General features: G+C 36.6%; 1 protein-coding gene across 1 annotated transcript in view; it reads left to right on the top strand.

Moving 5' to 3' along the window:
- The window catches only part of RRP15 (ribosomal RNA processing 15 homolog), a 42,421-nt gene extending 19,757 nt beyond the window's left edge, over window positions 1–22,664 (top strand). The window contains exon 5 of the mRNA XM_015077385.3: window positions 19,408–22,664. Coding sequence (XP_014932871.1) covers window positions 19,408–19,551 — 144 coding nt within the window. The 3' untranslated portion in view covers window positions 19,552–22,664. The remainder of the gene's footprint in view (window positions 1–19,407) is intronic.
- The last annotated feature ends 912 nt before the right edge of the window (window positions 22,665–23,576 follow it).

Here is a 23,576-nt window from a genome sequence, read left to right as displayed (position 1 = left end):
AGATTGGATCCATTATACGAACATACATTAGGAGTGCGTTTGTTTTGGTTTTGTTTTGCTTTATTTTATTCTTCAGAAACACTTAGAACTTGGGCTGATGTGTTGGCTGATTATATGTAGTGGGTGGCATGGTGGCTCCTTAAATGATAAGTCCATGTTCTGATTCCCAGAACCTGTGAATGTGCTTTATTTAGAAAAGGGGGCTTTGCAGATGTAATTAATTTAAGGATCTTGAGGTGAAGAGATCATTCTGAATTGTCTGGGTGGGTTCTAAATCCAGTGTTAAGTATCCTTACAAGTGATGCACAGGGGAGATTTGCCAGACAGAAGTAGGAGGAGGCAGAGTAACCAGTCAGAGAGGAGGGTGATGTGGCCCACGAGGCAGACAGCATTCAGTATGTAGGCTTGTTCAGTACAGTCTCCCGTGTTAATCAGTGTTCCTGAGTTCAAGACTTTTCTGGTTCAGTATCTTCAGAGACTAAACTACCTGTCCATGTTAGGGTCTGTCACCAGCCTCCATCAGCCAGGGAGGGAACTTAGAAGTCCAACTGCTTCTTAACACAGACTGTCAGCCAATCTTGTATTTTTATCACACCGTCTCACCTCCACTTGCCCCCTCGCGTCCAGTTCCTAAGCATAGATCCAATTTCTCACTTAAACGTTAGCTTTTTCTTCTTTCTAATTGGTTACCACTATTCTATCCAGTTTTCATTTATATCCCAAAACTTGTTGGCATATTGTGTCTATAATTATTTCCCCTTCTGTGTTGTTTCCTTGTTTGTTTATAACTTTTATACTTTTGATTTTAGTTGGCTTTCCATAAGAATTAGAGATAAATACATGTCTGCTATGTAATTGGAAGTTTTCCTTTTTATTTTAAAAGCAAAGAGGTTAATCTTGTAACTTCCTGTTGCTTTGATGGAATTATTGGTAGTCTTTAATTTTAAGGGGTGCCTGGGTTGCTCAGTCGGTTAAGTATCTAACTCTTGGTTTCCGCTCAGGTCATGATCTCACAGTTCGTGAGTTCAGGCCCCATGAGTTCAAGCCCCATGTTGGGCTCTGTGCTGACAGCCTGCTTGGCGTTCTCTCTCCCTCTTTTTCTGCCCCTCCTCCACTTGCACACGTATGCACTGTCAAAAAATAGAATAAAAACTTTTTAAAAAGTAAACAAAAAAATTAATTGTAAAAATATTTCACTAACAGTAAATCTTTAAATATTTGATAATAGAAAATTTAAAAAATTTTTGTTTATTTTTATTTTTGAGAGAGTGAGTGGGGGAGGGGCAGAGAGAGAGAGACTCTGAATCTGAAGCAGGCACCGAATCTGAGCTGTCAGCACAGAGCCCAATGTGGGGCTCAATGTGGGGCTTGAACTCAGGAGCTGTGAGATAATGACCCGAGCTGAAGTCGGATGCTCAACTGACTGAGCTACCCAGGCGCTCTGATAATAGAGATTTTTTAATGTTTTGAAGTGGATTAGTTAAAAACTACTTGTTTATAAACATTTTTCTAAAGTTTTAGCCTTATGGAGGGGAAAATGTCCATGTAAAGCAGATACGTGCATTTCCTGCATTTTTCTGGGTCTGCATCTTCTTGGAGGCAAGCTTTATGAACATCCCTATTCCTTTTAGGATCTTTAGATATCTAAATTCATGCTCCGGCATGTGTGTGGTTAACGTTGTTTCTTAGAAAATAAAGAAAAGAGAGGGTATGATTTAAAAAATATATATATAGTATATTGATTTTGTTTTTTAATCTGATAAGCAGAATTAGTAAATCATCTCTTTACCGTCACATAGCTGTGACCTTCCTTTAAATCTGTTTGAAGGGTCATTTGTATTATGCAGCATACATCTACATTTGATTTATTTCATTTTATATTTTTATATTTATTATTTTTGTGAGTTACAACTTTAACTGTTAAAAGTCTGCTTGTTAATGGTTGAAAACCATAATCTTTTTCAAAGGCTTTTGATCCCTAGATAGGAGCATATTTTTTATATGTTCCAAAGACTGCCTTTCATATCATTAGCTATTTATCAAGGTATTTTTAATCTTCTGATTCTGCTGACTTGGAGAATATTGTTGCCCTTGAATTTTTTAAATCTGTTTTTTCTTAATTTTATTATATGCCGTCATTATTTCTGGAGTAAAGGCTTTCTGGGAAAGCCTTCCTTAGAAGCCAAAAAGCTATAATTGCTTTTTAAAGATCATTTTTAGGGCAAGGGAGTTTGAAAAGACATAAGTTAAAAGATGTCAAACTGATATATTAAATTACATTTGAGTCCTTAATTACTATACTTTATTTCTTGGAGCTGAGCCTGGACCCTGCAAAGTAAAACAAAAAGGTACTTGATGGGCTCATTTTAGAAGAGATAACAGCTAATATCTGTAAATCAAAAAGCCTTCAGTAGAACTTAGGGTAAGTAGTATTCTAAGTATTTTTCATCTATTAAACAAATGAGTTGTTTCTTCTGTTACATATGAAAGGGTTAACTTTTTTTTCTTAATAACAATTGCACATCTTTTTCATTATGTTAACTCAGGCCATTTGTACAGTGGATATCCATCACTTTAATAAATGTAGATTTACATGTACATGTAATAAATGTAGATTACATCTCTGTCATTTACAAATGTAGCATCTATTTTTTTCTTTTAAATTCCTTATATTACAAAGCTTATGTACAGAAGGAAGTCACTTGTGTTTGTGACTTCAGCACCCTATGTCTGCTTCTCAGTAATGCCCATTGTTTTCTTGATTCACTAGCATGTCATGTCACAAAAATTCTTGTTAAATCAATAGTAGAGACTTAGATAATTTTTGTTTTTTGTTTTTATTTCATGTATATTTTTCTGAGATAGGGCCATGAGAAAGAACACTGTTAGTGGAAGTGAGAGAACCTAAGAAAAGAGGGATTCTTATCCAAACGGTAGAAATTTTGGGTAAGATACTGAGTGTTAAATTCAGTGGAGGTTTGGTTCTTGGGATAAATCAGTCCACCAGACATCTTATAAGGAAACAAGAAGAGAAGCCATTTGCAAATTGTTTAAACAAGTGTTCGAGGTAATATACGTGATATGTTGCTTATGAAATTAGAAGGTTTGGAAGTCAGAAAAATTATGATGGGAGGATGTTCACAGAAAACAGGACTCTCAAGAGGAATGTGCTGCCAGAGAATACAGGACACTTAGCTTTTAAATAGTTTTAAAATGTCAAGACAAGCATAGTGAAGGCACTAGTTATTCATTGGACTAACCTAGTCTGTAGATAAAGCTGCTTTGAGTATCTGAAGAAGCGTTTTCCTTTCTGTGATGTGAATTCTGATGATAACAGGAAAGGAAGCACCAGTGAGTGGTATTTCTGTTGAAATGTTTACCTGTAAGCTAAAGAATTTCATTTAAAAAGTCATAAATTAGAGCCAGTGTTCAATGCTGTTGAAACTAGTCTATATTGAAACAGCGTCTTTGAAAACATTGAAAAGAAGTGAAATAAGTGTCAAAGAATGAAGTCATAATGAATAGACATTTTCAGCAGCAGTAATCCAAGGAAAAGCAACTGGCAGTCATCGTGCTACTAGAGGGGAAGAAAGCCTACCAGTTCTCCAATTTTTCACATCCTTTATAATTTCCATTCTTTCCTCTTTTTTTCTTTCATAGAGGTTGGAAGTGCAGGGTGTTTGCTGATGGGTGGGAAGCCGAAAAAGGGATTCTGAAGAAGTAGGTTGGGGTCAGATTTTTAAGTCTCCTGTCTTCTGTTAGGGAATTTGGACTTTATTCCGTAGGGATTTGGGAGCCAGCTGTAAATTTTCATCAGTACGCAACCTGATGGGATTTGATTCTTTTTAAGGAAGAGAAGGCTGAAGGGTGGAAAGACTGTCAGAAGACCAGCCGGTGGCTGGCTGTTGCCATAAAGCAAGAGGGGAGACCTGAACTAAGGTGTAGTGAGGTGGGGGTTGGCGGAAGAGAGGAGCCAGGTTGGAGAGGTAGTTTCGAGGAATAGGTTGACTTGATTTGGGACTGACCTGATTCGGGACAGTTGTGAGGACTGTGAGGTTTATGCCTTGGGAGATTCAAAAGTGGTGACTGCTTCACAAAATCAAAACTATAAAAGGTGGAACATGTTTGAGAGATGAAGCCTTTATTTATTTACTTTATTGTATTTTAAATTCCAGTGTAGTTAACATACAGTATTCTATTAGCTTTCCAAGTACAATAGAGCGAATCAGCACTTCCATACATCACCCGGTGCTCATCACGAGAAGTGGGCTTTTTAATCCCACCTCCTGTTTCACCCATTCCCCTCCCACCCTCCCCTCTAGAGCTGAAGACTTTTATGGGACGAAGTCTGCTCCAGGTTGTAGTCAGAATGAGAAGAATGACCGTAAAGAGCAGGTTAAAAACAGTAAGTGTAGGGAGAGCGCTGGCTTAGTGCAGGAAACATGAGCACAGAGGAGCAGACAGCCAGAATAGCAATGGACCTTGAGGCCCCTCGTTGCAGAAGTTCATGAGTCCTGTATGTCTCTCTAGGGCCCTGAAATTTTAAGAACAACTGAACCCGTTTACCTAGTCAGGGAAGATGCCTGCTGTACTTTAGAGAGTTTTTCACATGATTAGGTTTAAATGTTTTAGGTTTAAAAAATTGTCAGTTATTTGGAGAGAGTTCTATAATCCAGGACCTAAAGATCCCACTCTTGAACTAAACAAATGAAGCCCCATATCAGCCACATACCAACATGTGAGAAGGCACATTGACTGATTCCTTGATTTTGACCCTGAATGGTTTTTAAAAAGATTGTATTGAGGACACTCTGTTTAAGGAAGCAACAAAATTTACATTTTGTGTAAGAAAGGTTCTCATTAAAACTTTAAGTTTTAATCCCTTAGGGAATATCTCTTTCCTTCCTGCATTCAGAACACGTACCTATCTAGAGTGTTGTGCTGTCCCAATATATTGAATAGTCAAGATTTTAATAATCTGGAGCTGCTATTTTTTTTCACATACTCTCCAAATTTGTGGTTATTCCTTTTGCTCTTTTCTTGAAAAGTTGACTAAATTTAGTCAAATTTCTTAGAATTTAAGGGTCTATTTCCTTAAAGGTGGGCCTTAAGCAACTATGTATATGACTAATTTTAAGTCTGTGAATCTTAAAAGAATAATATATTGGCTGCTGTTACAGGAAAGCATTGGCTGACTGTATGGTACTCAAACTCTTGAATTACACACTTGTGTGGTTTTCATTTATTCGAAGTTGCCAATATATCACGTTCACCTATGTGTATGATGAAGCCATGACAATAATTTTTGTTATAATAAGGGAAAATGTTAGCTAGTTTTTTGTTAAAATGTAATTTTCTTTGTGATGGCTGGACAACAAATTTCTATAAAAAAGTCCCTTGGAGAAAAAATTACTGGGGGAGAAAAGGTTTTGCTTTTGTTCTTTTTTTTTTTTTTTTTCCTGATTTTTGTGATACAAACACTTGGCATGTCAAACACAGAGGTAAGTTTGGGGGCTGTGTCTCTCATACATTTGTCATTAATGGCAGTCACATTGCCTTCATAGCTAGGTATTTAGTGATGGGAATACTTTTCAAATACCTGGCTTCTTTGGAATCTTAGTAACTTAGACCTAGACTCTGCACTGCTGTATTCTGTTAAAACTGGTTCAGAGACCTACTAAATTCCTGCTTTTGAAGTAAGAAACCTAGGAATGGAGGGACCCCTCACACAGCTCCCTAGGTGGTCCCCCAGAAGTTTTCAGGATTTAATTTCTTGGGGGAATGGAAGGCAGGCAAGCTGATAGAGAAGGATGCTGTCCTTAAATTGCCCCCGCATCACACGGCAACAGTGTTTTACTTGCACATGAAAGCAGCCCCGGCTGGAATGTGTGGAATGCTAACTTTGTAAATAATTCAGCTTCATGTTTGTTTACTGAAAATGCCTAAATAGATGAGAGTTTAGACAAAAGAGAGACTCCAAAGTTTGAAATGAGAATGAGCATGATTGTACATATTGCTGTTGATGGGAACAGCTTAAAGCCAGTTTCTCAACTCCTTTTAAAATAGGCTGTTTAGCTTGAATGTAGTGTGGTTTCAGATTTGGACAGCAGTTGTAATCAAAGCCAACTTATGTTTGGCACAGTGGTACGAGCAGCATTTTCACATGGGGGATGTATGGGTATGAGGGAGAAAAGAACTAATTACGTGGCTTGTGTAGAAATCTTTAGTTACCATTAAAGTAAAAATTACTAACGGTGCCATATGTCTCCTGGCCCTGTTTTAAGAAATGTTCTATTTGAAGTTGAAGTGGATGCTTGTTTAGGATTTTCATCGGCGAGGTTGAAGCTTTTTTTTAATTTTTAATTGTCCTGTGCACGGTGAGTCTTATGCTACATGCTTACCCTTAGATGGTGCATTTTTAAAAATCTAAAGAATATTTTGCTGTTTCTTGCTGAAAATCATCTATGGGTTAGTTGGGGGTTTTTGTTTTAGGGTTTGATTTGGCTTTTTTGTTTGTTTTGTTTTTTTGTTTTGAGTTGTAGGCAGCTGAGAATGTTTATGGGGATGCACGACGAATTAGATGGTAGCAAAGGCCTGGAACCTGACTGCCTGGGTTGAAACCCTTTGGTCTGCATTTACTGTGTATGCATTACTTACCCAAACCATGCCTCAGGTTTCTTGTGTGTTTAAGATAATCATTCTAGTAGTAGTAAACATCTCCTAGAGATAACAGAGAGTCAACGGAGTTAGTATAGGTAAAGTGCTTAGAACTGTGCTTAAATAAATGCTGGCAGTCTTTTTTTAAATTTTGTGTTCCTTGTATTTACTTCTTATTTTTCCTAACAGATAGTAGTCAAAAATGAATTTCAGTTGGAAACCAATTTGAAAAGAAACTGTTACTGCTTATGAATTTTTGAATTATCCAATAATTTAATAAAAATTATGTTTAGATTTGGAAAGTTCTAATTTTAAGTGTATCTACTCTAGTAATGTATAATTCTTACAAAATAATAAAACTCGGTTTTGAGGACCTAGAAATTTGTCTACTTTTTCTTCCACATTTTAAGCTATGCTTGGGGGCGCCTGGGTGGCTCAGTCGGTTAAGCGTCCGACTTCAGCTCAGGTCACGATCTCGCGGTCCGTGAGTTCGAGCCCCGCGTCGGGCTCCGGGCTGATGGCTCAGAGCCTGGAGCCTGCTTCCGATTCTGTGTCTCCCTCTCTCTCTGACCCTCCCCCGTTCATGCTCTGTCTCTCTCTGTCTCAAAAATAAATAAACTTAAAAAAAAAAATAAATAAACATTTAAGCTATGCTTAAGCTAACTCTGTTACTGACAAGATTTTTCTTGCCAAGGAAAGTTTGGTTTCTAAACGGGTGTTTTCGTACTATGGTATTTGAAGGCTCTCATCTTTGTGAACACTGTGAACATCATTAGAAGATTACACATGTCCCTGGTTGGGGATTCTGTTCATATATGTGATGATTCAGGGCATTACTAAGTAGGAAAGGTGGTAGAGGGACCAGGAGGGGGCTTGTTAGTGTTTGTTTTGTTCCAGGTACTGAAAGGGGTTTTTATATAATTACCATTTGAAGAAGTACTGGAATTCTCATTTTAGAGGTGAGAAACCCCAAATCAGAAATATTAAGTGACTTGCCCCAGGTCACATTGATAGTAATTGGTAGAATCTGGATTAAAACTTCGTCTGTATTGCTCCAGAATCATTTCAGTCATTTGTGCCTGCTACTTAAGAAGATTTGAGGCACTTCTATTTAGAAGCAGAACTGAAAACTGTGTCCTCCCCTCTCTCACCTAAATGAGCTAGAAGAGGTGGGTCTGGCTAGTGAGCAACATGGTCCCTCCCCCCACCCCTGCCCCAGCCCAGAAGGAGGATGATGGGAGAGATGGTTTGCAGTCTGTTTTTTTCCCTGGGTCTCACATCCCCTTTGTTGGATGGGTAGCAGCACATGCAGACTGATAGGTTTAAAAAAAAACAATTTTAATGTTTATTCATTTTTGAGAGAGAGCATGAGCAGGGGAGAGGCAGAAAGAGGGGAGACACAGACTCTGAAGCAGGTTCTAGGCTCCAAGCTGTCAGCACAGAGCCTAACACGCGGGGCTCAAACTCTTGAACTGTGAGATCGTGGCCTGAGCTGAAGTCAGACACTTAACTGAATTGTTAAGGAAGATAAAAATATTACCATGGTAGAACATTTCAGAATTATAAAACAAACTCATTAAACTCGTTTAAGGAATTCTTTATAAGTTTACTGTTAGAATTGACTTTCTATTCTTTTATCAAGGAATTAATTAAAATTTACTGGATATCAAATGCATTCTGCATTTAATCACTGTTTGCCTAATAGAAATTTTAGAATCTTTTTCCCCCCCTATTACTTTATGGAAATTTTCAAACAGGAAGAAAGTAAGGAAAGACCAGTATTTCTCTCACGTGGGTTCTAAATTTGTTGACACTTGTCTGTGTGTTTGTTTTATAGAGCTATCTGCCTGTCTTTATCCCCATCTAGTTTTTGTTTGTTTGGGGTGATTATTTGAAGGTAATACCCATACTATCCTAGAAATTCTCTCTTTTTAACAGCTTTATTGAGATAAAATTCATATATCATACAATTCAGAAGTTTCACTTATAACTAAACTAGGTGTCTTGAACAAGGAATCCAGGTTCTAAATCTGTCTGTCACATCATGTCTTTCAACTTTCTCCTCTGTGCCCTTTCACTGTAAGTGGAAAGTTAGGACCAAAGGTCAGGATTTAAGTTAAACTTTTTTTGGCATAACTGTTTTCATAGGTGTGATACTTAAATGTATAGTTAGTATGCTGTCACATCAGGAGACAGATTATCAGAATGTCCCATATTAGTGATGGTCCTGTTTCATTTGGTTCAAGTGGTAATAAATTTTTCCTTATTAAAGGTGCATTTTCCCCTCTACAGTTAGAGAGTAATTTCTGGGGATGAATAATATGAAAGGAGCAAATATACCTTTCCCCATCTATCTTTTGTCTTTTAGCGCCAATTGATGACCCCTGCTTAAAACAGGTATGTTACTGGAATTTGCAAAATGGTGATTTTCTCATTTATTTCTACTTACTTTTTTAGGAATATGTTTTAAGTTCCAAAAGATGAGGGTTAATGTTCCTTTCCTTTTAATTATTGCTTTCCAGAGTAAGGTGTTGGCTTAACTGTCATCTCCAGTAGTAGCAAGTGAACCTTCTCCCCGCCCCCACCTTTTTTCTTTGCCTTTGTTTAATATCACAGACATAGGAATGAGTGTCTAGTTTTTCAGTATTTTAGTATCATTATGCTTCTTTTGATGTTTAAATTCACAAATGTAACAATGAGAACCAGTGCAAACTAGCTTCTTGTGCCATTCTGACATGACCTCATTTTTCTTGGCGTACTTTCTTGGTTTCTGGGACAATAAGCTCTTAGATTACAGACCCAGAATCACATGCTTTTCCAGGAGTTTGAGTGAGGACTGTCCATATATTTTTAAATTTTTTGTTGATTTCAGTAGGTAGATTGGTAGTATGCATATTTCTACTAGATATTACTTACTTTTCTTTATATTTCATAGTTTTACAAAGAACTTTCACAGTATTTTCTCACTTAAACCTTTTAACAAATTAATGATATTAAAACATCAGTGTCTGTTTTCTAGATGAATACTAGGCTTTCCTAATTAGTTTATAAATCTGAATTCTCATCTATGTACTACTACGTAGTATAGCTGGTAAAAGAATGGGCTGTAAGAGACTAATCGGCAGAATGTATTCTGAATGTTTCAAGCTCCTAACTGAGTCTAAAAGTACATAGAGCACTTGTGTCAAAAAGGCTCCTTGAGGTGTTATACATTTGCCTTCCTGGCAGTTTAGTCAACTTCAACTTAATTTAGCAATTCTTAAGATATTATAAACAATGAGGAGACGCTCCATTGCATGGATGTTTTCTCAGATTTAACTCTGAAGTGAGGTGTTTAGATAGCAATTTAGAATAGAAGCCACCAAATAGAATCACTTTGAGCAAAGGCATATGTATTGCGTACATAGCAAAACCAAGGGCAGCAAATGAAATTAAAATAAAAAAGAATGCAGCAGAATGAAGAAAAAAACTGCATCAAAGAAACTTTTTTTTTTTTTTAAGGAAACTTTTTTTTTTAAGGCCTGAATTCTTGGCAAGCTACACAGAATTAGGTTTTCTTAGAGAACTTTATACATTTAACATGTGCTTGGACTATACCTAAAGGTGACATAGTTTTAGCATCTTGATCTTTTCTAGTTTGCTTGGGTTTTATTAGTGACCTGTTTAAATTTGTAAACTGTACAAGAACCTGGAAGCTATATAATAGTTAACAAAAACAAAGCACAAATGGGCTTGTTGCCTGGAATACCATTCTAGTAATATAGTTAAGGCGAATTAAAATAAGTTTGTGAAGGAATGAAGAAGGCACAAATTGATCAAGACAATTAGAAATTGCTTATAAAAAATTCTTTGAGAATCAGAGAAAAGTTGAGTGTGTACGGATATGGGATCTTCCATGTAAGCTTGACTCCATTAGAACTCTTACACATTCTAGATTGAAAATTTTAATGCTTCATGATGAAATTTCCAATCCTTTATGGTTAGTGGGATGTTTTAATAACTGACATGATGAGAAAATCATTGATGTCCTTATTCAAATTATAAACATTTGGGGCTGTATTTCACTTTTGTTGATTTCTGCCAGAGTATACCTTTCATGTAAGGGATCTCTCCCATATATCCTTCATTTCTCCAGCAGAACTTTTGGATAAGTGGTAGTCAGTAATCAGGAGATTACTAACTACAGCTATAAACAGCTTACAAAAAAATTTGCGACAACAAAGGTATTAAGGTGAATTTAGCCAGTGTGTTAAGAACCTTTTTTAATTTAGGGGAAACCAAATTAAAATGAAAACTGAACGTTCTTCTCAGGGAAAGCAATGAAATCACAACTATTGCTGATTGCTAAATATAGATGTGATTATACTGTTTATTGTTTTAGGATTTGACTTTAATTTTCCCCTTCAAAACTGAAATGAGGTTAAGCTCTTAATTATTTGGTATTAGACTAATGAATAATTCCAAAATTCTGTTTTCAGTTTTCTTTTCATTAGCTGCCAATGTATGTTTGAACCTTGAAATGGAAGCTGATTAACGTTTTTAAGAGTTGTCATCATCAAAATTGACACAGACTGCTTCTGTATGATCTTGATTAAATATTTGTATAAAACCAGGCCAATGAGAGAAGGGACTATTTTGTTTCCTTGTATCATGTGGTTTTCATTAAGTTTTTGCATTTAATCAGTTCTCCTTTTCAGTTGATGCAGGCCCAGAGAGATGTCTCGTAGGTTGCTTTTGGTGATTGAATTAGTACTGCCTGCAGCAACACTGACAGGCTTTACAAGCTGCTAAATTTTGATCCTTCCAGTGTATATGTTTAATGTTAATACAGTGTCCATTTGATGATAGTAAATATATACATATATATGTAGTAAATATATATAGTATAGTGAATACATATAGATATGCACTATATACCAAGGTTAAGGGAATTATCTTTAATTTCTTTCAAGTCCTAGATGTCTAAACCCTCTGATTTTCAGTGTTGTAATCAATAGTTCACTGTGATTCAAATCCAGAACTCTTTGGTTTTCATTCCTGGTGTGAAAATAATGTATCAGATTACCTCTACCTCTGTTTTCTAAGCAAAAAAAAACAAACAAAAAACAAACAAAAAACCTAATTCTCATGATGTCTGAACACATAATGAAATCTACTTACAAATCACTTTAGGCAAGTTTTTCCAGTGAATGACACATACAGGATTTCCCTTGGCGTCCTTATTTTCTTATATTTATCTCTGATGCATCTTTTCTTTGTGGATGCTCTAGATATTCAGGAATTTTTTATACTTAATGGCAGGTCATCTTTATGGAAAAAAAAAGTAAATTGACAGTATGTAAATCTGTTGTGTAAAATAATTTTCCCAAGTTTTGACTTTTATAGATGGCATTTTCAGTGTATTTTAGTACTTATTCTACTATGTAATGTATAGGTTATAACAGGTGATATGGTAATATAGAGAGTTGTTATCAATTAAGTTGTAGAGCAGTATAGTATTACAGAAAGAGCTTGGACTTGGAATCCTGGATTTTGGTTTGAGTATTGACTCAGCCATTTATTAACTGAATTTGAGTAAGTTGCTTCACTTCTTTGAGCCTTAACTTCCTTATATAAGATGTGAGAAAGACAATCACTGTCTGGCTAGGAATCTTAAGAGACTTAGAAAAAAAGCAATATTATGTAAGCTGTCCGGCATATAATAGCTTCCTAGTATAATTCATGTTTTTAATATTTTTTTTTCATTTGAAAAAGTTGGAAAGGAAAACAGAATCATATGGTTAATAAAACCAGAGGGTGCCTTAGGGGAGATTTTTGGGAAAGATCTTAGCAGAGGCTTGTAAAACTTCTGTTTGTGAAAATGATTGAGGGATAGTTCGTTTTCTCCTTTCTTTCTGTCCTGTTTTTTTCTGTTTAAATTAATTTTTACTTATCCATGTGGTTTAAAAGGCCTCATTTTGCCAAAAGGGTTATTTATTATAAAACAGTTTTCTGCCTACTTTCTACGACTCCTACCCTAGGGCAACCACTTGTTACTCCTTTAGCTGTTATATTGGCTTTTACACATCTCTGTATTCTTTTTTTTTTTAATATGAAATTTATTGTCAAATTGCTTTCCGTACAACACCCAGTGCTCCTCCCAATAGGTGCCCTCCTAACCCTCCTCTTCCTCCCACCCTCAATCAACCCTCAGTTTATTCTCAGTTTTTAAGAGTCTCTTATGGTTTGGCTCCTTCCCTCTCTCTCTCTTTTTTTTTTTTTTTCCCCTTCCCCTCCCCAATGGTCTTCTGTTAAGTTTCTCAGGATCCACATAAGAGTGAAAACATATGGTATCTGTCTTTCTCCGTATGACTTATTTCAGTTAGCATAACACTCTCCAGTTCCATCCACATTGCTACAAAAGGCCATATTTCATTCTTTCTCGTTTCCAAGTAGTATTCCATTGTGTATATAAACCACAATTTCTTTATCCATTCGTCAGTTGATGGACATTTAGGCTCTTTCCATCATTTGGCTATTGTTGAAAGTGCTGCTATAAACATTGGGGTACAAGTGCCCCTATGTGTCAGCACTCCTATATCCCTTGGGTAAATTCCTAGTAGTGCTGTTGCTGGGTCATTAGGGTAGATCTATTTTTAATTTTTTGAGGAACCTCCACACTGTTTTCCAGAGTGGCTACACCCACCCAGTTTGCATTCCCACCAACAGTGCAAGAGGGTTCCCGTTTCTCCGCATCCTCTCCAGCATCTGTAGTCTCCTGATTTGTTCATTTTGGCCACTCTGACTGGCGTGAGGTGATACCTCATTGTGGTTTTGATTTGTATTTCTCTGATGAGGAGTGACGTTGAGCATCTTTTCATGTGCCTGTTGGCCATCTGGATGTCTTCTTTATCATGTCTTCTGCCCGTTTCTTCACTGGATTATTTGTTTTTCGGGTGTGGAGTTTGGTGAGTTCTTTATAGATTTTTGGATACTAGCCCTTTGTCTGATATGTCATTTACAAATATCTTTTCCCATTCCATTGGTTGCCTTTTAGTTTTGCTGATTGTTTCCTTTGCAGTGCAGAAGGTTTTTATCTTCATGAGATCCCAATAGTTCATTCTTGCTTTTAATTCCCTTGCCTTTGTGTCAAGTAAGAAATTGCTGCGGCTGAGGTCAGAGAGGTTTTTTCCTGCTTTCTCCTCTAGGGTTTTGATGGTTTCCTGTCTCACATTCAGGTCCTTCATCCATTTTGAGTTTATTTTTGTGAATGGTGTAAGAAAGTGGTCGTTTCATTCTTCTGCATGTTGCTGTCCAGTTCTCCCAGCACCATTTGTTAAAGACACTGTCTTTTTTCCATTGGATATTCTTTCCTGATTTGTCAAAGATTAGTTGGCCACACTTTTGTGGGTCCAATTCTGGAGTCTCTATTCTATTCTATTGGTCTATGTGTCTGTTTTTGTGCCCATACCATGCTGTCTTGATGATGACAGCTTTGTAGTAGAGGCTAATCTGGATTGTGATGCTTCCCGCTTTGGTCTTCTTCAAAATTCCTTTGGCTATTCGGGGTCTTTTGTGGTTCCATACATATTTTAGGATTGCTTGTTCTAGCTTCGAGAAGAATGCTGGTGCAATTTTGATTGGAATTGCATTGAATACACATCTCTGTATTCTTGACTCGTTTCCTTTCTGTTTTTTCCTGAAGTTAATTATTGTCTTGGTCTTCATATGTAACTTTCTTAGTTTAGGTTTTCACAATCCATTTACCTCAGGCAATACATCTATTTTAATTATTTTCTTTGAGATATTCTCTCCTGGAGTCTTCCGTTCTTTCTCTGGGCTGATTGCGCTCTGAGGCTGCTTCACAGTTGTCATCCTGGGACTTAAGTTTTTTGTGATCCTTGGAGTTTCTTCTGGATTGGATTCCATATTTCCTGGATCTCATTCCTTCTTCTTTCTTGGTTTACTCCCACTGTTTTGATAAAGCATTTCCTCCATGTTTTTGTCAGGTTAAAATGATGGTCATGCTCCAGATTGTCTGCCTGATGCTTAGTTACCATTCCGGAGTCTCCATTTTCTCTCATCCTGCAGTTTCTCTTCTCCTTCCTGTGTTGGACCTCCTAGTTTTTCTATCCTGTGTCTTTCTCTTCTTGGTTTACTCCACCTTTTTGTGGAGGACATTCTCAGTAGTTTCCTGAGAACTACTAGAAGTAAACTTTTGGGTAACTTGTATGTCTGAAAGTACCTCTGTTCTGTCCTCATACTTGAATAACAACGTATCTAGGTATCAAATTTTAAATTGGAATTTATTTTCCTTCAGCATTTTGAAAGAATTTGTCTCTTTCTTGCATCCAGGATAGCTATAGGAAGATCTGTATCTATTTTGATTCCTGATCATCTCTAAGTATGTGACTTGTTTTCCTTCTGAAAGCTTATAGGATATTCTTTTAGTATCTATAATTCTGAAATTTTACAGATGACCTTGATGTGGCTTGGTTTTTCTTTTGTATTTTGTACCTTCAGGAAGGCTCTTTTCGTTCTGGAAATGTGTGTCCTTTACTTTTGGGAAATTTTTCTGAAAGTGTTTCATTGATTTTCCTCCCCTCCTTTTTGGCATTCTTTCTGTATAATTGTTATTTTGTATGTTGAACCCCCTGAACTCATCCTCCTGTTTTCCACTACTTTTTTTTCTTTTTACACTATTTTTCCTCAGCTTTTATCTTCTCACCCTTGTATTCATTTTTTATTTCTTCCATCACATTTTTAATTTCAACATCTTTGTTATTCTCTTAAGGTTTCTTTTTAAATAGCAAACTACTTGGGGCGCCTGGGTGGCTCGATCGGTTGAGCATCCGACTTCGGCTCAGGTCATGATGTCACGGTCTGTGAGTTCGAGCCCTGCGTCGGGCTCTGTGCTGACAGCTCAGAGCCTGGAGCCTGCTTCGGCTTCTGTCTCCCTCTCTCTCTGCCCCTCCCCTGTTCATGCTCTGTCTCTCTCTGTCTCAGAAATAAATTAAAAAAAAATTAAAAAATCTTATAAATAGCAAACTACTTTTGTTTTGTGGGTGCGCTGTAATCTCCTAACTTTGAGGATATTAATGGTATTTTCCCCTAAATTTTCTTCTCTCTGAACGGTGTTGCTTTCCTACAAGTTGCTTTCGAAACATTTGTGTTTGTTATACTCTGTTTTCTTTCTGATAATCCTAAAATGTCTATTCATGATTAGAACAAATAATCCCAGAGGCGGTTGAAGTTCTGAACCATGTGGGTGTTACCCATGTGACATGAACTTTAGTATAACATTCTCTCGATTATTTATTAGCAACTGGCTAGATTTTCTCTAGAGCCTTCCTGATCTTCTGTCTGAAGGAAAGGGTCTGCCTCCCAGCATTTCAGGAGCCCAATGTGAGAAGGGGGCTAGGACTCATTATTGGCGGGCAGGGGATATAACTGAATCCCCTGTTTCTGGTATGTACATGCGCCTTCATCTGGGCCAACCTGTGACCTCTCCAGAGGTTGAACAGTCTTCCACCAAGCTTGTGTGAGACTGGGAGGAGATCCAGAGATCTGATTCTCAACATCACGTTTGCCCAGTTCTCTTTATTTTGATCCTTCCATTCCTACCCTCACTTCCAAAAGTATCCAGTCAATGCCAGTTCCTGGGGGTTTTGTTGGTTGGTTGGTTTGTTTTTGAAGATCCTACAGTGTAAACTGGGTTGGTTGCAGCTTGACAATTGCAGTCTTAGGAGTCAGCTTTCTTGGGTTTGCCAGGGTAGTCCGTCTTGCTTCACCTTCTAAAATTGTGTTGCTGTTGTCTGTTTGGAACTTCTCCTTGTGGATTATATCTTTAAAACAACAAATCACTCTTCTGTTGTTTTGTTGAGTTTTGCAGTTGAGCAAGACTAGTTGTTTCTGTTCAAACTATCCCCTTATGTGCCCCCCTGCCTTTTTTCTTGCTGTGTATTTCTTTATCAAGTGTAGGCATAGAAAGTAAAGGGTTATCCTTTTGTTTTTAAGACAGAGTTTTCTTTCTTGAACTGCCATCAGGACAGATACTATAGGAAAAAGTCTGTTTTTAAAATGTATTAACCCATACTTGTTTATACTGAGTTTTCTATTGTCTGGTTTTTTTTCTCTCTCCATATTTTTGCTTCACAGAATAAAAATACCACTGTAATATGAAATCTTGAATGATGGCAATTTATAAAATATCCAGTGATGTGTCTAACGTTGGATTTCCAAAACTTAAAATCTTTTCTCTCCAGCTATAAAGTGTACTTGGTTTTGTAGCAGTGAGTGAAACTCACTAAGAAATATTTGTTCTTTATAGACTGGTGATTCTCAGACTTTAGCAAGTGTCAGGAGCACTGGATGGCTTATGAAAGAGACTGCAGGCTCCAACCTCTAGTTTCTGAGTCAGTAGACTTGGAGTGGGGTCTGAGGTTTTCAATTTCTAACAAGTGATACTGATGCTAATGCTGCTGGTCTGAGGACCACACTTGGAAAATTACTGATATAGATGATACTGAATGCTTAAAAAACAAAACAGTACCACCAGAATTCCCCAGTAAAACTTCATTGTTATTTTTCAAATTGGTCAATTGAGAGATGCTTTGAATTTATTGTTGTTGTTCCCCTCGCCTAAAATATGTCTTTCAAGACAAGCATGGTCTCAACATTTTAATTAAGGAGTCCTTTCCTTTGGTCCACTATTGTTCCTTTCTTTCTTTCTGAACTACGGGTGTGAGGCTTTGTCCCTTCCCACCCTTCCTGCCTCCCTCATTTCTTCAGGTGCTAAGAGCTTTAGTGGCGCCGCCTGGTAGAGGAGTAACTCAGTCCAGCAGAAGTTGGCTGTCAGGATGAGCCCTCATGTAGGAACAGTCTGGATTGAGCTCAGTCATGTGGGATCTGCCTTCTGGTTGGTAACATGTTGATAGCATGTTGGGTGCATTTGTCTGAACACGGAAGCTTACCGTTGAGATTGCATATTTATATGTAAACACGAACTTCAATGTCAGGGTAAGTCTTTACTAGTCAGTAACTTGCATGTGGCTATACCAGGAAGCATACACTTTTTAGAATTTACTTGAAAACTGAATGATTAATTTGGCAGGGAGGTGTTTTACTTGTTGTGTCAAAGTGGATCCCTTCATGGGAACAACTCTTTCTCTTAATTAAGGTGAGGAGATTAGCAAACAAAACTTCGGTTGAAGCAAAGAAAATAAAAATAGCCTTTTTTCCAGTTAAGTAACTTAATCTAACAGAAGCAAAAATAGTTTTAGGAAAGTAGGTTTGATATTATAGAAACGAGGGATGGGAAGGTGTTAGCATACTCCATGAGGAGAGTTCCAGATTTCCTTCTTACTTGATTGCTCCCCTATGGGTGTGGCAGGAGAGCCTTTAGAAATGTTTTACTGTTGGTTTTTAACCAGCACAGATATTTTTTGTTCTTTACGTTGGTTAAATTATAGTACAAGTATGCCTTTTGACATACTAAGTCAGTTCTGAAATTTTTGCTCACGTTTATTTATATGCTCTCCAGTCTTCCCATTATATTTGGGTACAAGCTCTGCTTGATTCTTTGATCCCAGGAAGACACGAGTAATCCAGTAGGACATGTTTTCTGGTTTGTAATAGTGTCCTTTTCTTTCTTTTTTTTTTTTTTTTTTTTCCCCCTAAATGGAGTGACTGTTCCAGGGCTATGTTTTTTAAAATAAAAGGTAGCTTCAGAATTAGATAAGTAGTCTCTTGTAACCTAGAAAATGTCTTTAATATCTTTTCTCTTAAAAATTGCATAGCCCCAATAAAGATAACACTATTTTCTAACCAAATATCCTGGGTTCTTACATGTTTAGGGAGATTTTTCCAACATTGTGTATTTTTGTAAATGGTATAAATAGAAAGGCATAGACTGTTAGCTCCAGGAAGACAGGGACTTTGTTTTGTTCATCAGTGTGTTTCCAACATGAAGAACAGTGCTTGATACACAGTTTTCAGTAAATGTTTGTGGAATGAAGGAAAGAAATCCCAGAGCTTGAGTTCCGCACATATTGTATTACTTAATTAATACCACAAGGTGGTACTGTTGTACCATGAAATGAAAGGCTGCAATTCTTAGGCTGTCATACAGTTTTCCGTAAATCCTGTAAATAAGCAAAATGAATTGACTACCTATTATGTTTATTGCCTGCTTCAGTTATTTATCATTTTAGCATGTGACTAGTCTTTTGATTACATGATTAGGTCAGGCAATGAGATCATAACTTAAATAAAGAACATTTGGTTCAAATTTTTATCAAGTGTTAAATGAGATAACATCTATAAAAATCGAGCACAGAACCAAGTTACTTTTCCTTTTATTTCTTTTTTTGGGGGTGGGGTTAAAAGCCTTTGTTAAATTTCTGTTTGTTTTAAAATAATTTGCCAACATTTTTCTAATAAATTGTCACTGAATGTTAAATAATATTTGTTGGTTTTGATTGCCAGATTTAAAAAAATTGGCAATAAACCTAGATTTTACTATATTCCCTCCCCCTGCAAAAAAATTATTTTGCTTTCATTGTTCCTTTATGGGGTTAAAATAGTAACGTATAGCTCTATTACATATTTGTGCATATATTGTACTATATAAATTAAATCAGTCTATAATTTGTCTTGTTTTCATTCCTATTGTAAAAGTAAGTGTTGATAAGTTTGTTTTGTAGCTTGGGTTTTATTATTTCCTTATAATTAAATTGCCTTTTGATATTTTGGTTCTGTAATTGCCTTCAGACTGAAGGGAAATCAGAAGAGGGCCCTGGATGGACAATCCTACGAGATGATTTCATGATGGGAGCGTCCATGAAAGACTGGGACAAAGAAAGTGATGGCGCGGATAACAGCAGACCAGGGTCTGGGAGCGACTCCGACACATAGGCTGTAGAGGAAACGCATATACCGTCGTCGTATTTTTCCTAGAAAAATACCTCATGCTCTCTGAGTTGGACATTTATAAAGCTAAAATTTGTAAGAAATCCGGAAGACTTTTACTATTACCAACTTGGTGTTTTTCCTTTTCATGAAAACTTTGTGAAAATTAGGTTTTCAGACTATGTATAATTTTAAGCATTGTTCCTCACAACATTTGTGAAAAGAAGTGTTCCTTATTGATCAGCAAGATGGCACAATTTGCCAGGACATTATAAGTTTTACACACTGGTCTGGACATTGGTGTTTTCTTCCAGTTTCACTAGTTTCTGGAAATACAGTACTCTTCATAATTAAAAATGAACTCCTTGAAGTCAGTATGTTTCAGCTTTCCAACTTCTTAGACCTGTGTGTGTGTGTTTGCAGCGGGGGGTGGATTTGGGGTATTCGTTTGGGTGAGCTATTAAGAAAACCTATGTAGTGACATTTAAAGTGATACAGTATTTCTGATTCAGGGTGATGATTTCATTTTTAGATCTTCTGGTTAGTAAGATTTAAGGAGCACACCAAATCTTTACTTTTATATTATGATCCTTTATATGCTGAGTAATATATAATGGTTTAGATTTATCTTAAGTGTTAGGTTATTTTTGTGTGAGAGACTTACTGGGGCGGAAATTCTCATGTTTAACTTATGCGGTGAGGCCTAATTTCTTAGAAAGCATATTTGACATGTTTTAGCTCCCCCCCCCACCCCCTTTTCCCTGTTCTTGGGTTAGCTTAAATTCTCTTTTTTGGTCTGACTAAAACCAGTGAAATGGCAGTTAGACTGCTGGTAGTCTGCTTCAGAATCCTCTATGGGATTGGAGATTCGGGTCTTTATTGTTGCCTTAAAAGTGATTACATTGGGTGACTTAGTATCTAGCTGTTAAACAAAAAGAAAAGAGAAAGTAAGACTGTTGAATATCATTCCAAAATTTCTGTGAGACTGGGCCTAAGATGTAAAGCTTGTGGAGGAATTATTTAATGCATAATTTTTCCATAATAAATTTCTCCATTTTTCCATAATAAAATGATTCCCTTCTCATTTGCAAATACCTGCATCCTCACCTCAAAATTATGCTGGAGCAGAGATACTGATATTTTCAAAGCCATTTGAGTGTCACAGGTATTAGGTATCTAAGGTTGAATTAGTCCGTGGCCTGGTATTCGTCAGCATAAAGGAAGGTGTCCACCTAAGATCAAGTGATTAAACCAGCAAAGCTAAAAATACATTTTTGTAATTATCCCAACTTTTGAACTTTAATGTCTTATTAACTTATAGAACTACCATTTTGTCAGGATAATTTAAATAAATGTGGACAAGTACTCCTCCATAGTAATTAAGAGTGCTAAATATCACGATATAACTTAACACAGATAGGTATTTTATTATAACTTAATGCATACATAATTTTGGAAAAGAAAATTCTCTGCAGCAGTTAAAAGCTTTTTTTCTCCCTAAAATTAAAGGCTATACTTCTTTTTTGCTACTAATCTTATTCTGGAGCGTATGAAAACGGTGCAAAACTTCTTCTAAATAGGACGTTTGGGTGATAGAAATGGGCAAATCACTTTTCATTTACGAAAACACTTTTGAAACATACACTTAGGGTTTTTGGTTTAATTTTAAAACTTTGTCAAGATTTTTTAACTGAAAGTAAGAAAGAATATATGCAAACTTTCTTCTTTTGGAAATTATTTTATCCCAAAATAAAAATGAGTTGCCAGTGTAAGAAAAAATTTTATCACTTCTCTCAGAAGGCTGTGAAGCATATTCACAGTACATGAAATGATTTCTGTCATAAAGATGGGATGTTTGATATACATCTTAGTAATGGTGCCTCTTGGCTGTACAATGTGTAGCCAGAATATCATCGTATATGAATGTAAATCCAAGTACCAGCCTATTGTTTTAGAAGTTAAGTATGTATCTGGAGATGAATATTTTAAATATTCTAGCTCTGTCATCTTTACCCTAAGTACTTGACTTACAACATTTAAGTTCTCACATCAGCCAGATAAGTCTGCATTTTTCCCATCTTCCTATATTGTCTTTGAGTTAAGGAGGGAAAAGAAAAAGAACTGCGCTGGTGGACCCCCCCCCCCAATTTATCCAAATATAACATTTGGATTGTATTTTTGTTAACTATTTAGAAGACAATAATAATAAAAAGTTTTTTTTGTTTAGAAAGACTATATGAAAAGTAGTAACCAGATAACTCGTCACTAGGTATTATCCCCTTATCCGGATATTTAGATGGCTGCGGTGAATGCTCTCAATCTTTAGCGTAGTTTAGTATTGGTCAGTAATTGTTTTTAGGCATTGAAATCTCCAAGTCAAAATTAATACGTGTTTCAGACTGAAAAAACTTAGTAGTTTAGCACTGTAGTTTGGAGTTGGAGTACTGGATTTATTTTCAACTTCCCTAGAATTCTACATAGATCAAGTATGGTTCTCATTGAAAAGCATACCTCGGAACCCTTTAGATGGGCTAGTTCAAAGGCTCACCTTCAGTACTCAGAGCCGAAAATGACTCACTAGGAGGTTCTGGAAGGTTTATTTGAGGGTAAGTCCAAGTTCTTTAAAATATTTTGTGTGTTTTACAAGGGAGTGAAAAGGGAATGTTTATATTCTGGAAAACCTCTTAGGACTCTTTTAATCACTGTGTTTTGCGTTTATGAATATACTTAATATTCAGTGGCCACCAACGAATCCTGCCCCCTGTGCCGGTCTTCAGGCCATGAGAGTACAGTACGTCATTACAAAGCCATCTGATTACAGTTGACGGATGCCTGAAGATGTCCTAGTTAAACATAAGTAGCAGAGACGTCCTGAGGTTGAAGTGTGAACAGAAACATAGACAGACTGAAGATATAAATTGTGTTGCTCAGGAGTTAAAGGAATTGTAAAGCCTAGGCCATGCCTGAAAAGGAATCTCCAAAGAGCATAAGTATTTCTATAGAAGAGAGAGGAGGAGGTCAAATAAATAAGGTGATACTTTCACAACCTTTGGATAATTTTTTTGCTCACTATTTATCTTAATATATGTGCTAAATAAAGAGTCTGAAGTGAAATGGGATGTAGGTTTTATTTTTTCAGTCTTTTTAATGACTTCAGAGTACTACTATTGTGTTTAGTATGTAGATCTGTTTGTGCAACATGAATTTCACTTTTAAAAACAAACATTTGAAAAATTAGTAGATACATTTTTGGACCTTTGTAATTTTTTTAAGTTTATTTATTTATTTTGAGAGAGGAGAGAGAGAATCCCAAGCAGGCTCTGCACTGTCGTTCGCAACCCCACATGGGGCTCAAACCCACGAACTGTGAGATCATGACCTGACCCAAAGTGTTTGGACACCCAACCTTTGTAATTTCTTAAGGAGAAGCGTGTGTGTCTGTCTTTCTGTGTCTGTCTTAGCCTAGGTTCCTATACTAGAATATGAAAGACTGGCTAAAACAAAGAACATTTATTTCCCATTGTTCTGTAGGGTGGGATGATTGAGGTACCAGCAGATTTGATGTCTGGTGAGAACCCTCTTTTTGGTTTGTAGACAGCTGACCTTTTGCAGTGTCTTCCTTGGGGAAGAGAAAGATCATCTTTTCTCAGTCTTTTGTGGAAGGGCACTAACCCTGTGGCTCCACTCTCGTGACCTAATTACCTTTCAGAGGGCTCCACGTCCAAATACCATAACATTGGCGATTGGGGCTTTAATATATGAATTTGAGAAGACACATCTTCAATCCATAGCAGTGTGTAAAATAGCAAGCTGTACATTTTTAACTTAGATGTAGAATAATTTTACCATTGTTTCTTGACTTAAATTTAATACAATTAGTTAAATGAAGGAAGCTGAATTCATTCTGCTCTTTTTTAAAATTCACCTCTTAGAATTAATGTGACATATTTGTCTCCATTCGATATGTTAGTGATAGGTAGAGAGACTGTTAAGGCTTGGAGATAGGAGTATGAGGACTGTTTGAGGTGAAC

Source organism: Acinonyx jubatus, chromosome E4, assembly GCF_027475565.1.
Source record: "Acinonyx jubatus isolate Ajub_Pintada_27869175 chromosome E4, VMU_Ajub_asm_v1.0, whole genome shotgun sequence".
NCBI classification, from domain to species: Eukaryota; Metazoa; Chordata; class Mammalia; order Carnivora; family Felidae; genus Acinonyx; species Acinonyx jubatus.
This window is presented reverse-complemented; position numbering and strand designations above follow the sequence as displayed.